General features: G+C 45.5%; 1 protein-coding gene across 3 annotated transcripts in view; it reads left to right on the top strand.

Moving 5' to 3' along the window:
* LOC145337538 (lysosomal thioesterase PPT2-A-like) overlaps window positions 1-15,436 on the top strand; it is a 32,739-nt gene that overhangs the window by 7,081 nt on the left and 10,222 nt on the right. For all 3 annotated transcript variants that reach the window (XM_080182330.1, XM_080182328.1, XM_080182331.1), the window contains exons 3-7: window positions 1,196-1,349; window positions 5,919-6,014; window positions 10,302-10,409; window positions 12,159-12,242; window positions 13,651-13,735. In XM_080182330.1, the coding sequence (XP_080038456.1) occupies window positions 1,196-1,349; window positions 5,919-6,014; window positions 10,302-10,409; window positions 12,159-12,242; window positions 13,651-13,735 (527 nt within the window). The remainder of the gene's footprint in view (window positions 1-1,195; window positions 1,350-5,918; window positions 6,015-10,301; window positions 10,410-12,158; window positions 12,243-13,650; window positions 13,736-15,436) is intronic.

Genomic DNA, 15,436 nt, shown 5'->3' with positions numbered 1-15,436 from the left:
TTTGCTGATGACACCAAGATTGGTGGAACGGCAAATTGTGCGGAGGGTGTGGAGAGCCTACAGAAGGATCTAGATAGGCTGGGCGAATGGGCCAGGAACTGGCAAATGGAATTTAATGTTGGCAAGTGCGAGGTGGTCCACTTTGGTAGGAATAATGGTAGGAAGGATTATTACTTACGTGGCAAAAAACTGCAGCAGGCGATGGTGCAGAGGGACCTTGGGGTCCTTGTGCATGAGTCACAAAAACCCAGCTTGCAGGTGCAGCAGGTGGTCAGGAAGGCTAATGGGATGCTGGCCTTCATAGCGAGGGGGATTGAATATAAAAGTAGGGAGGTCTTGCTGCGGCTGTATAGGGCATTGGTGAGGCTGCAGCTGGAGTACTGTGTGTAGTTTTGGGCGCCGTACTTACGCAAGGATATTTTGGCCTTGGAGGGAGTGCAGAGGAGGTTTACTAGGCTGATGCCGGAGTTGAGGGGGTTGAGCTATGAGGAGAGGCTGAATAAACTAGGCTTGTACTCGTTAGAGTTTAGAAGAATGAGGGGAGATCTCATTGAGACATATAAGATGATGAATGGGATGGATAGGATAGAGGTGGAGAGACTCTTCCCGCTCAGAAAGGATAGTAGGACTAGGGGGCACAGCCTCAAGATAAAGGGGGGGCTCTTTAGAACGGAGTTGAGGAGGAACTTCTTCACTCAAAGGGTGGTGAATCTCTGGAATTCTCTGCCCGTTGAAGTGGTGGAGGCTGCCTCGCTAAATATTTTTAAGACGCGGGTTGATGGGTTTTTGATAAGAGAGGGGATTAAGGGTTATGGGGAGAGGGCGGGAATGTGGAACTGAGCCACGACAGATCAGCCATGATCTTATTGAATGGCGGGGCAGGCTTGAAGGGCTAGATGGCCTACTCCTGCTCCTATTTCTTATGTTCTTATGTTCTTAAACATTCTGAACAGCTTCTAACATATTTATATCCTTGTGGTTCAGTTGGTTTGCAGAATGTTGGAATTCTCCAAAACAGATTGGCTTCTGCCTAACACCAGCTGTACTTCGAAACAAATTCATTGGCTGACACTTTGGGATATCCTGGGGAGGCAAATTGTGATGAATAAGGGCAAAGTAGCTGTAAGAACTGTTTGAAAGAAACGAGCTTTGAAGAATTACCAATGGAGTGGTCTCTTTTTCTGTCTCCTCTCAGACACATCCAGGCACCAATGTAACAGTCATCGACCTGTTTGATCACACACAGAGCCTGAAGTCACTGTGGAGTCAGGTGGATGGGTTCAAAGAGGCCATCTATCCCATCATGCAAAATGCAGCGGACGGTGTTCACATGATCTGCTACTCGCAAGGTATGATTTGTCGGGGGTGAGAACATTCACAGCACAAGATTTCAGAACGTTTTAACCAAGACTATTAAGGCTGGCGTGGATATATTTATTCATCTGTTATACTGGCTGCACAAGGCCTGGCTAGAATGGGTGACTTCACCTGTCAATTGCACCTAGAAACTATACTACCTCAAAGGGACAGAGTTGATTTTTTAAAATCTATTTAATTTGTCTGATGTCACTATCCTCCACTGACTGTATCTTATTGCAAAACCAGCTTGCTGTAGTTAAGCTGCACTCTCTTTGCTGTCGAATGATTTTAAGGAAACATCATGTTTCTCTCTCCACAGATGTTGCCCAGTCAGCTGAGTATGTCCAGCACTTTTTTGTTTAAATTTCAGATTTCCAACATCCACAGTCTCTTTGCTGTCGTTTTGGTTGGAAATTCAATAAATGAAATCCACCAGTCCTGCCCTGCCTTCGCGTCATTGGTTGTCACGGTGCTGTCAGTGTTGTCTCTATTCAATCTGTATTTATTAATAGTCACTTTTGTTTCAAACTTTTTTATTCATTTGTGGGACATGGGCATCGCTGGCTGGCCAGCATTTATTGCCCATCCCTAGTTGCCCTTGAGAAGGTGGTGGTGAGCTGTCTTCTTGAATCACTGCAGTCCATGTTCAGTGGGTTGACCCACAGTGTTGTTAGCGAGGGAATTCCAAGATTTTCACCCAGCAACTGCGAAGGAATGGTGATATATTTCCAAGTCAGGATGGTGAATTGGAGGGGAACTTGCAGATGGTGGTGTTTCCTTTTATCTGGTGCCTTTGTCCTTCTAGATGGAAGTGGTCCTGGGTTTGGAAGGTGCTGCCTAAGGATCTTTGGTGAATTGCTGCAGTGCATCTTGTAGATACTGCTACACAGTGCTGCTACTGAACGTCGGTGGTGGAGGGGTAGTGTGCTGGTAGGTGTGGTGCCAATCAAGCGGGCTGCTTTGCCCTGGATGGTGTCAGGCTTCTTGAGTGTTGTTGGAGCTGCACCCATCCAGGCAAGGGGAGAGTATTCCATCACACACCTGACTTGTCCCTTGTAGATGGTGGACAGGCTTTGGGGAGACAGGAGGTGAGTTGCTCGTTGCAGTATTCCTAGCTTTTGACTTGCTCTTGTAGCCACTGTGTGTGTGTGGTGAGTCCAGTTGAGTTTCTGGTCAATGATAACCCCAAGGATGTTGATAGTGGGGGCTTGATTGATGTTACACCATTGAATGTCAAGGGGCGGTGGTTAGAGTGTCTCTTATTGGTGATGGTCATTGCCTGGCAGTTGTGTGGCGCAAATGTAACTTGCCACTTGTCAGCCCAAGCCTGGATATTGTCCAGATCTTGCTGCATTTGAACATGGACTGCTTCAGTATCTGAGGAGTCATGAATGGTGCTGAACATTGTGCAATCATCGGCGAACATCCCCACTTCTGACCGTATGATGGATGGAAGGTCATTGATGAAGCAACTGAAGATTGTTGGGCCTAGGACACCATCCTGAGGGACTCCTGCAGAGGTGTCCTGGAGCTGAGATGACTGACCCTCCACAACCACAACCATCTTCCTATGTACCAGGTATGACTCCAACCAGTGGAGAGCTTGCCCTCGATACTCATTGATTCCATTTCGCGAGGGTTCCTTGATGCCACACTCAGTCGAATGCGGCCTTGATGTCAAGGGCTGTCACTCTCACCTCACCTCTGGAATTCAGCTCTCTCGTCCATGTTTGAACAAAGACTGTAATGAGGTCAGGAACTAAGTGACCCTGATGAAACCCAAACTGGGCATCACTGATGCTTTCATATAATTCTGAAGAGCCCCCTTTCCTTTGAGAAGTTGGATATTTTGATTTACTGTCAGAGGGACTTTGCTGGACAATGCATGGGAAATTGTAACATCAGCTAAATCTGGTTCTCCCAGCCCTGTGACTGTTTGATAGGGTAGTGTAGCAGGAGCTTTACTCTGCTTGGAACACATGCTTTATCTGTGTTTGGAGTATTTGATGGGACCGTGTAGTTTGACCTTTTGCTTTGCCCTTTTCTAAGAACACTGATAGAAGTTCCAACGACATTTTTGCCACATTTGAAATGAATTCACTCACGTTGCCAGGACCTTTTGTGGTCTTTTTTAACAACCAAGTTCTTCCTGTGTTTACGATTACTGCAGTTTTAGTCTTTCCAGCTCCACCCCCTCCACTGCAGAGCAATGCTCACAGTCTGAAGGTATTAAGCTGATGCGTCTCTTATTCTTGGTTGAATGTCCTCACAGTCTGTGAAGTTATTTCACTCAGTTGCTGCTTCTCAGTGTTTGGATCCTAGACCAGCCACCCTAATACGTTTGGTTAGGGACCATCTGCTTAAATTTAGACAAAGTTTGAGATCCCAGGAACTTATTGGGAGAATAAAATCTGAACAAACAAAATACATTTCACTGTATACACACAGCATCACAATATTTAGCTCATACTCCATCATTCAAGATCAATACCTCATATTTGATCTCCTCAAGCTTATACTACTCCTGGCATTAATATAAATTATTTGTTCATGTGTTACATTCTTTAACTCTCATTTTTATAAAGGCAGATAGTTAAATGTGACTGTTATTTTGTAGACATTGCAAACCTTACCTGTTTGTATTAGTTGAATATTGTTACACAGATGGCAGATTACGATACCAGCTTTTGACAGGAAGACGCTTACTGGGACAGTACTTGTGTGGGACCACACAAGTAACTTCAAAGACACAGATGCTGGTACTGCCACAGGCCTTGTGGTCATGATCGGATTGAAAACTGTGTCATGACTGCAGCTGCCAGATGGATAGTAATTCCTGGTCAATTCCGAGGTTGAATTGTGATGAAGGAAGGAAGACCCGGAGTTCTGGCCGGAATTGAAAGTTTGTGTTGTGATCATTGCTGGGACTCATGATGTATAAATGCCCACTTGTATTTGTGTTCAATGAGAAATTGGCAGTCCGCTGTTAAGAACCAGTTTCTCCCAAAGCTTTGAAATAAAAGCCAAAGCTTTGAAATAAAAGCCACTGTATTTTGACTCACTAACAATCTCTGAGGTATTATTTTACCTACAGCAGAGCCAACAATAATATGACGTGATTCAGGGCATCTCTGCTGAACCCACAACCCCACTCAGAGCTATTACAGGATATTTTCGTTGGACGTTGTTTTGCACTCTTGCTTGCACATGGAAATGATGATTGTGGTGGAGAAGGGATGGGAGTGTCATAGTCATAAAGTCATACAGCACAGAAAAGGCCCTTCAGCCCATCGAGTCTGTACTGACAATATCTACCACTAATTCCTGCACTTGTCCCATACCCTTGAATGTTATGATGTTCCAAGTGTTCATCCAAATATTTATTCAAGGTTAAGGTTTTCAGGCTCCACTACCTTCCCAGGCAGTGCTTTGCAGATTCCCACCACCCTCTGAGTGAATTTTTATTTTCTCAAATCCCCGCTGAATCTCCTGCCCCTCGCCCTAAAACTGTGCTCCCTCGTGACTGACCCTTCAACTAGGGAACAGCTGCTCCCTACTCACTCTCTCTATACCCCTCATAATCTGATGAACTTCAGTCAGATCCTACCTCAGCCTTCTCTGCTGATGGGTGTGACTTTGGGTCTTGTCTGCTTTGGTTGTCACTTAAGTATATTAACAACTAAACACTGTTTTAGCTAAAATTCCCTCTTGTTCACAAAATATACCCACATTCCCTGAACTCACTAAGACACCGCTTTTCCCAAGCAACATCCACTTTCAGTACTTCTATAAGTCAAATGTAGCTTATAGTTATTGCATAATACAGCTTAGATGACCGAGACTGGGACAATATCTGCTGCTGGTTCAGCGTGGGTACGGAACTGTCTTTGAGACTAGAATATCTATAATCTGCTGTTAAATGAAACAGGTCTTTCTGGCTCTGATCATAAATGAAACTGGCCTCTCTGGCTGTTAGATGGAAAACTAGCCTCCCCCCCCAACAAAAGAGGGTGCTTGCAGTTATATCATTCAGCTGCTTTGATAACCCACCCTGAGGATTCAACTCTTTATCTCCCAAATTCCTTGCTTTAGAATTTTTCATTTTGTATAGCCCCATTGATTTCTAGCAAACAATGTTTCTGATATGGCAATTAACACCTCGATTTATCTAGACTCCTTCTAATCTTGTTACTGGGCAAAACACATCTCAGTATTCCTCCAGATGCCTGCTAATCCTGTTACTTGTCTGTTTCCTTTTCATCTCTCATTAACTTCCAAATTCCTAACAGTTGAGTTGCAAATAAGAATCTATATTGCAGTCTCCCCTCACCAATTCCCAGCCTCCCTGCATTTGATTGGATTGACCGATTGTTGTTTTGACGGAGGATATTGAGCACCATTTTCAATGCAACCTCGACTCCCAACACCCTGATATCGAGGTAAGAATTTGAATGGTTTGGGAGTCTAGATTTCCCCAGGAAAGCAGTAAGGTTCATGACCCATTTCTGTGGAGTGTTCTTTAAGAAACTGAGTGTGTATTTGCTGCTCTTGTTTTTCAGGTGGCCTGGTCTGTCGAGGTATCCTCTCCACATTGCCAGACCACAATGTGGACACCCTGATATCCCTGTCCTCTCCTCAGCTTGGTCAATATGGAGGTGAGTTGCAGACCTGCCCTCACTCACTGTGTGGGGAGTGGCTGAGAATCTGGAAAGTTGGATTGAATGGGGGTTTGCGTGAGGCAGTGGGTTAGCCATGTCAAGGAGCAACTTTTAATCCAAGCCCAGGAAGACTGGCTGCATTGTGTGTAGAAAAAAACTTAAGTAATCTCAATTGGGTGTCTGAGGAGACGGGGGATACAGATTTAAAACTATCCCACGTGAATCACGCTCTCAGCTCTGAGTTAGAGGTCGAGGGTTCAAACCTCACTCCTGACGATTGAGTACAAAACGGTGCCAGACACTCCCAGTGCAGCACTGAGGGAGTGCTGCACTATCATCCTTCAACTGTGGTGTTAAATCAAGGATTTTCTGTTTTTACTTCAAGTTTCCAGCATCTGCAGTATTTTGCTTTTACGTTAGAATGCTAAAGGATGTTGGAGAGGCCATGCCTGAAATTGTTTTCTCATAGAATCCCTGTAGTGTCGAAGGAGGCCATTTGGTCCATCAATCCTGCACCAACAACCAATTCCACCCAGGCCCTATCCTCCTAACCCCACTTATTTACGTTGCTAACACCCCTGATGCTAAGGGCCAATTTATCATGGCCAATCAGCCTAACCCGAGGAAACCGGAGCACCCAGAGGAAACCCACACAGACACAGAGAACATGCACACTCCACACAGACAGATATCTAAGGTTGGAATTGAATCCAGGTCACTGGTACTGTGAGGTAGCAGTGCTAACCACTGTATCACTGTGCCGTATAATTATTGCGTGCAGTTTTAGTTGCCTTACCTAATGAAGGATTTGATTTTCCATTGTGGGATTGCAGCAAAGATTCATTATACAGGTTAATAGAGTCATTGTCATAGCTTCAGCCCAACTTGTCCATGTTGCCCTTTTTTTAAACCCCGAAGCTAGCCCCAATTGCCCGCATTTGGCCCATCTCCTTCTATACCCATCTTACCCATGTAACTGTCTAAATGTTTTTTAAAAGACAAAATTGTATCTGTCTCTACTACGACCTCTGGCAGCTTGTTCCAGATACTCACCACCCTCTGTGTGAAAAAATTGTCTCTCTGGACTCATCTGTATCTCTCCCCTCTCACCTTAAACCTATGCCCTCCAGTTTTAGACTCCCCTACCTTTGGGAAAAGATATTGACTATCTAGCTGATCTGTGCCCCTCATTATTTTATAGACCTCTATAAGGTCACCCCTCAGCTTTCTACACTCCAGAGGAAAAAGTCCTAGTCTACCCAGCCTCTCCTGATAACTCAAACCATCAAGTCCCGGTAGCATCCTAGTAAATCTTTTCTGCACTCTTTCTAGTTTAATCATATCCTTTCTATACTAGTGACCAGAACTGTACACAGTATTCCAAATGTGACCTTACCAATGTCTTATACAACTTTAACAAGATGTCCCAACTCCTGTATCCATTGTTCTGACCGATGAAACCAAGCATGCTGAATGCCTTCACCACTCTGTCCACCTGTGACTCCACTTTCAAGGAGCTATGAACGTGTACCCCGAGATCTCTTTGTTCTGTAACTCTCCCCAATGCCCAACCATTAACTGAGTAAGTCCTGCTCTGGTTCAATTTACCAAAGTGCACCACCTCGCATTTATCTAAATTAAACGCCATCTGCCATTCGTCAGTCCAATTGATCAAGATCCCATTGCAATCCGAGATAACCTTCTTCACTGTCCACTTTGCCACCAATCTTGGTGTCATCTGCAAACTTACGAACCATGCCTCCGATATTCTTATTCAAATCATTAATATAAATGACAAATAACAGTGGACCCAGCACTGATCCCTGAGGCATACTGCTAGTCACAGGCTTCCAGTTTGAAAAAATAAACCTCTACAATCACCCGTTTTGTATCCATTTGTTACTTCACCCTGGATCTCATGAGATTTAACCTCATGCAACAACCTCCACACACTACCTTATCAAAGGCCTTGCTAAAGTCCATGTAGACAATATCAACTGCACTGCCCTCATCTACCTTCTTGGTTACCCTTTCGAAAAACTCAATCAAATTTGTGAGACATTTTCCGCTCACAAAGCCATGCTGACTGTTCCTAATTAATCTTTGAGTCTCTAAATGTCTACTAGGATGTGGGGATTGACCTTTGAGAAGAACTGGAGAGATTAGAGCTATATCCCCAGGAGACTGACACGTGAATTAACTAAAACATAAAATGTTTTAATGCCCTCAGCAGAGTAGATGCTAAAAGAAACAATTCCACAAATCTAGAACACAGGCTCACAATCAGATAGACTGAGTTAAGAAACATCCTGCTTGAGGGATTTAAATCTTTGGAATTCTGTACCCCAAAGAGCTGTGGATGTTTCATCATCACAGATATTCAGGAGAGATGTTGACAAATCCTTCAGTACTGAGGGAATTAAGGGATATAGGTTAGTTTGAGAGGCTCTAGTGCCTATGTCTTACATTCTGATTTACGGGGAGGTGGTGGCACAGTGGTATTGTCACTGGACTATTAATCCAGAGACCCAGGGTAATGCCTTGGGGACCTGGGTTCAAATCCCACCATGGCAGATGGTGAAATTTGAATTCAATTAAAAACAAATCTGGAATTTAGAATCTAAGGAGGACCTTTGTCAATTGTTATAAAAACCCATCTAGTTCACAAATCTGCCATCTTTGCCTGGTGTGGCCCACGTGTGACACCAGACCTGCAGCAATGTCTTCTCAGTTCAAAGGCAATTAGGGATGGGCAATAAATGCCAGGGATACCCTCATCCCATGAATGAGTTTTGAAAAATGATGTTTCACTGTGGGACCTTCTCCTGCTTTAGGTTTTAAAACACAGTGACCAGATGAGACTGAGAACTGCTGACGCTTGCTAATAATTAATGGCTGTCTTTGTGATAAGATACGGTACAGCCAGAGCCATGTTACTCCGTTATCTCAGTGTTAGGAACATCTGCTTGCGTTAATTCCTCTGTCACTCCATTAAGCAACATTTTGTCACAGAGTTTTTGGTTCACATCCTGTCTCTGCACAGTTAACAGTTACTCTACAAAAGGCACAAGCCAATGGACAGTAGATATCCTTTTTTGGGACAGTGTTGCACCTTGGAACTGAATGTAAACAAATGTTGGTAACTCCTTCTTCAGATAACAGAGTAACAGCAGGACTTGCTGCATAGTATCTTCACAAAGAGATATCATTAATTATTAGCAAGTGTTAATGCTGGAACTGATCTGGCGACTGTGATTTAAATGTTATTAATGTTAATTGTGCCCGTGCCTTGGAAACAGATGCTGTATCTAGTGGTTAACTAGCACAAGCCCAGTCAGGTGGAAACTACTGATAGCTGCAGTCATAGCAAAGGTCACTTTTGGATCAGTGCAGTTCTCTCCATTTTAGACAGGGGGATGTTATAGGTAAGATAGTGCACTGATCCAGGATTCAAGCACTTATCTAGGAAAATCTAAAGGTGTGTGAGTATGTACATGTGTTTTCATGTTGTAATCTCCCTGTGTGTTTGCATGTCTTCTTGTATATGTGTATATGCCTGTGGGTCTGTGCGTGTTTGTATAAATTTTTGATTTGACTTACTTTTGTCACATGCATTGGAATACAGTGAAAAGTATTCTTTCTTGCACACTATACAGAGAAATCCTACAGTTCATAGAGTACATAGGGGAGAAAGAAAGGGTAAGGTGCTTACAGTTACAGTAGAGTGTAGAGAAAGATCAGTGGATAGGACCATTTAAAAGTCTCATGGCAGCAGAGAAGAAACTTCATCGGGTGGTTGGTACGTGATTTCAGAATTTTGTATCTTTTTCCCAATGGAAGAAGGTGGAAGAGAGAATGTCCGGGGTGCATGGGGTCCTTAATTATGCTGGCTACTTTGCCGAGGCAGTGGGAAGTGTAGATCGAGTCAATGGATCGGAGGCTGGTTTGCATGATGGATTGGGCTACATTCACAACCTTTTGTAGTTTCTTGCAGTCTTGGTCAGAGCAGGAGCCCAGACCAAGCTGCGATACAACCAGAAAGAATGCTTTCTATGGTGCATCTGTAAAAGTTGGTGAGAGTCGTAGCTGACATGCCAAATTTCCTTAGTCTTCTGAGAAAGTAGAGGCGTTGGTGGGCTTTCTTAACTATAGCATGATGTCAAATATCTGATAATATTTCAGGATGTTAAATCTCACTCTCCCCAGTGTGTGTGGATGTGTGTGTGTCGGAGCGTGCACGCGCGCCCTCTGAGTGTAGTGACAGAGTTGTTCTCTCTTCAACAGATACCGATTACCTGAAATGGCTTTTCCCACATTATGTGAAGTCCAATCTTTACCACTTCTGTTACACTCAACTCGGGCAGTGTGTTTCCATCTGTAACTATTGGAATGGTGAGTAACAAAATCTTGTGCAAGGAATGTGTAGAATGTAAATAGCTGAGCCTAATACATTGTCTTGGTGCACTGACAGTGCACATTGTGTTAGCATGAATGCACTGTATCTGTGTTTTATGTAGTATGATACATACGATGTACAGAGAACAGTAGCATTGTGTGCGCTAGTCTGTTACTGTGAAATAGTTTAAACTTAATTTGTCTTTCAGTATTTGTGTGCTAAGAAAGGGTTAACATTTCAGTTAGCTTCATGTTAAACATGGTGCCTCCGTCCCTCTCGATCTTAGTTTCACTTTAAACTGACACTGCATTGTAATTAAAGGTTTATGATGTAAAGACAATTACAGGGGTTTCAATAACTATGCTGTTGCTTAGCAACTAGCGATCCACTGAAAAGTAGTTGTTTTCAGTTGAAACTGAGTAGCCCACAGAACAAGATGGTGTTCTCAGAGGTTGTGAGTACAGGCAGGACAATGGAGTAAGGGGCAGAAAACAAGTCCCAGAAAATAAAGAGCAGCCAGAAACTAGGGAATGAGAATTCTGGGAAATCAAAGGAATACAAAACAGAAACCTGGAAAAGAGTTTTATACAGTGAATGCAGCCAGAGAATGAGAGTGGTGCTCCATCAAAGATAGAGTTGGTAAAATTGATTTGATTTATTATTGTCACATGTATTGGGATGCAGTGAAAATTATTATTTCTTGCGTGCTATATAGACAAAGCATACCGTTCATAGAGTATGTAGGGGAAAGGAAAGGAGAGGGTGCAGAATATAGTTATAGTTAATGTGTAGAGAAAGGTCAGCTTAATATATGATTATTGGTTAGTGAGATGCTTGACAGCTGTAGTAATGCTAAGATTGGTGACAACATACCACATTCTGTAGAGCAGTAGAGTTCTGTTGGTGAGGCTGGGTACCTGAGAGACTGCGTGGAAGCATGAATATACATGGTGATCCAGGGCAGAGGAATACCAAAGGGAGAGATTGAAATCCTGGAAATGGATTCTTGGTAAAGGCATCGGAAAGAGATTCTTGTGTGGAAGAAGGTTCCAACATTTTCTAGATAGTCTCTCAGGTACCCAGCCACACCAACAGTCCTTTGAGATTGCTGACTGGAACTCTGGTTTCCATACCAGTGTTGTCAGTGAGGCCAGCTGGTTTACAGTTTAAGACATATCCGGGGAGAGACTTGATCTGAAATCCACAGAAGTTGTTTTAGGTGGCATCTGTTATTTGCTTGTGGAGTGTCTGATCACATTTCTCATGTTGGTTTACATGATCTATGTACTTTCTTAGTCAAATCAGTCTTTTCTAGTTTAAGGAATGTTTTATTATTTTGTTAGAAGTTAGTATGCAATTCTGTGACTCTGTTCATCCATGTCTCTGATCAAAAAAATTAAGGCTGACACAGGCAGCACAGTGGTTAGCACTACTGCCTCACAGTGCCAGAGACAAGGGTTCGATTCCTGGCTTGGGTCACTGTCTGGGTGGAGTTTGCACATTCTCCCCATGTCTGCATGGGTTTACTCCCACAGTCTGAAAGACATGCTGGTTAGGTGCATCGGCCGTGCTAAATCCTGCCTCACTGAACCCAACCAGGTGCTGGAGTGTGGTGACTAGGGGATTTTCACAGTCACTTCATTGCGGTGTTAATGTAAGCCTACTTGGATTGAAACAGTGTGTACAATTTGAATGTAACGAGAATCTGATTCAGCGAATCTAGTTAATTTCTGTGTCTGTTTCAGACCCTCACCATCATGACCTTTACCTCAATACCAGCGATTACCTGGCCATCCTCAACAACGAGAGGGAAAACCCCAATGCCACAGGTAACACACAGTTTAATCACAGACCGAGTTTAACACAGGGACTGGGCTACTGCCATGGCCTCAACACAGTGTGGGTCTCACAGACGGATAGAATAGATCTAAACATTTTTGAAGGGCAGATAATGTCTGTACCTAAAGTTATTTAAATCTAACCCACTGTCCCACCCATTCCCAGAGGGGGGAAAGGACAGTGTCTGACCCACTGTCCCACCCAGTCCCAGAGGGGGGAAAGGACAGTGTCTGACCCACTGTCCCACCCATTCCCAGAGGGGGGAAAGGACAGTGTCTGACTCACTGTCTGACCCATTCCCAGAGGGGGAAAGGACAGTGTCTGACCCACTGTCCCACCCAGTCCCAGAGCGGGAAAGGACAGTGTCTGACCCACTGTCCCACCCATTCCCAGAGGGGGGAAAGGACAGTGTCTGACTCACTGTCCCACCCATTCCCAGAGGGGGGAAAGGACAGTGTCTGACCCACTGTCCCACCCATTCCCAGAGGGGGGAAAGGACAGTGTCTGACTCACTGTCCCACCCAGTCCCAGAGGGGGGAAAGGACAGTGTCTGACCCACTGTCCCACCCATTCCCAGAGGGGGGAAAGGACAGTGTCTGACTCACTGTCCCACCCATTCCCAGAGGGGGGAAAGGACAGTGTCTGACTCACTGTCTGACCCATTCCCAGAGGGGGAAAGGACAGTGTCTGACCCACTGTCCCACCCAGTCCCAGAGGGGGGGAAAGGACAGTGTCTGACCCACTGTCCCACCCAGTCCCAGAGGGGGGGAAAGGACAGTGTCTGACCCACTGTCCCACCCAGTCCCAGAGGGGGAAAGGACAGTGTCTGACCCACTGTCCCACCCAGTCCCAGAGGGGAAAGGACAGTGTCTGACCCACTGTCCCACCCAGTCCCAGAGGGGGAAAGGACAGTGTCTGACCCACTGTCCCACCCAGTCCCAGAGGGGAAAGGACAGTGTCTGACCCACTGTCCCACCCAGTCCCAGAGGGGAAAGGACAGTGTCTGACCCACTGTCCCACCCAGTCCCAGAGGGGGGAAAGGACAGTGTCTGACCCACTGTCCTACCCAGTCCCAGAGGGGGGAAAGGACAGTGTCTGACCCACTATCCTACCCAGTCCCAGAGTGGGGGAAAGGACAGTGTCTGACCCACTGTCCCACCCAGTCCCAGAGGGGGGAAAGGACAGTGTCTGACCCACTGTCCTACCCAGTCCCAGAGGGGGGAAAGGACAGTGTCTGACCCACTGTCCTACCCAGTCCCAGAGTGGGGGAAAGGACAGTGTCTGACCCACTGTCTCATCCAGCTCCTGTGTGTATTTCTTGAACTTTCTCTAGATAATTTTCCATCTGTCTGACGTGAGTTTCCTGATTTGATGTTTTGTTTTAATCCTTTTTAATAGAATGGAAGAAAAATTTTCTGAGGATCAAGAGACTTGTTCTGATTGGTGGACCAGATGACGGGGTCATCACCCCTTGGCAGTCGAGGTACGAGGCAGTCGGTGAGGGGTGAGGAGGGTGAGGATGTGGAGTGTGAGTGGCCAGTTGGGTAGAGGCTGTACTCTGTTCCAGATTAATGTGTACCAGGCTCCCACTGGAGGGGCTGAACCACAGGCTGCAGATCACTGCCAATGTATCGACCTCAGATCCCAATGTTTGACTGGGAGATCCGGAGAAGATCAAAATCCGATATTTACAGGAAGGATATCCGAACTGAGAGATTGTAAATCTCCAGGAAAGACTGAACGGGCTGGGGGGACTCTTTCCTTTGGAGTTATCTCCAGTTACAGGTGTGACCAGAATGAGGGACCTTTAAAAGAGACTCCCTAATAAACCCTGTCGGGAATTCAGGAAAAATATTACTACCCGGAGAGTAGTTAGAAAATGGGTGAGATTTTACAGCCTCGCTCGCCCCAAAACCATAAAAGCCCGCCTGAGGTAAACGGACCTTTCCATAGTCTGCTCCTCGCCCGCTCCGATTCCTGTGGCAGGCAAGGGGCAGTAAAATTCCCAACACTGTCACAGGGAACCATGGGGAATGGGGTCACTCTATTTAAAGTGAAGCTGGATGAACACACGCGAGAGGAATGAATTGAAGGATATGGTGATAGGATTTGATGAGATTTGGTGGGGGTGTGGGGGGAGGTTGGTGTGGAGCCTCTGGTTACTCTGAACATTGTGTCTGTCCTGTTAATTATGTGGGATTGTGTCCAGCGGTCGGGAAACTGGTTACATTGAACACCAGAGATTTAATAAAATGTCAGAATGGCCGAGAGTGACGGACAGGAGAGAAATCAGTCAATCAAACCAAACTGTTCATAAAAATGTGCAACATTGTGAGGAAGAATGTTAATAAAAATCCCAGTTCTTGGTGGGCAGTGATTGTGGACACCAGTCACTGTGAATGATGATAGATCAGAGTTTTGTTCCCATGTTTCTCCTTCACTGTGATAGCCAGAGGTTCAGATTCCCTCTCCCCTGCTTCCTCCCTGAGTTCGGAGGGTTCAGCACAGGAAATTCCTGAATAGGGGAATGTCTGAGATTGATTCCTGACCCCCTGTCCCCCTCCAGCTGACAGTAATTCCCTGGGCCTCTCTCTTTGTAATGAATCAAGAAAATCCTGTTCAGAGGCTCATTGAGGTTCAAAGTCAAGGGACAGAACAGGACTGAGTCACAGTGACGAGTAAGGCGGGGGAGGAGTTTCCCCGTCCCACCCACCAGGGGAATCATAGTGGGTGGCGGGGGGGATGGGGTTGGGGGTGGACCTTGCAAAGGTCACTAGACTTCAGGGGGGTCTTTCTGGTTTTGGGGTGAGGTTGGCTACAAAACCCCCCTAATGTGTTAAAACAATGTTGAATATTGATAATGTGACCCTCCCCTCGGTGCGCACGCTGCGTGACCCTCCCCTCGGTGCGCACGCTGCGTGACCCTCGTCATAAGTTACTGAGTAATCTCAGCAGGAGGTCAGTCACTCTGTGCCTGGCCCTTCCTCCCATCTTCAGTATGACTATCCCACTCTGGCTGCAGCACCCAGTCTCTGAAGCAACATCCCAAATTTCTGGCTGCATTGTTGCCTTTCCAAGCCTGATCCACTGCTTCCCAAAACAAAGCTCAGCCCTTTGTACAGGGACCTCCAGGCTCCGCATACGTTGCAATATCCAGGTTGTTTCGGTAGCTTCTGTTGGTGTT

This window comes from Carcharhinus amblyrhynchos, unplaced genomic scaffold (assembly GCF_965287045.1).
Source record: "Carcharhinus amblyrhynchos unplaced genomic scaffold, sCarAmb.v2.hapA scaffold_52, whole genome shotgun sequence".
NCBI classification, from domain to species: domain Eukaryota; kingdom Metazoa; phylum Chordata; class Chondrichthyes; order Carcharhiniformes; family Carcharhinidae; genus Carcharhinus; species Carcharhinus amblyrhynchos.
The sequence above is the reverse complement of the archived record's forward strand: the minus strand, read 5'-3'. Positions and strand labels throughout refer to the sequence as shown.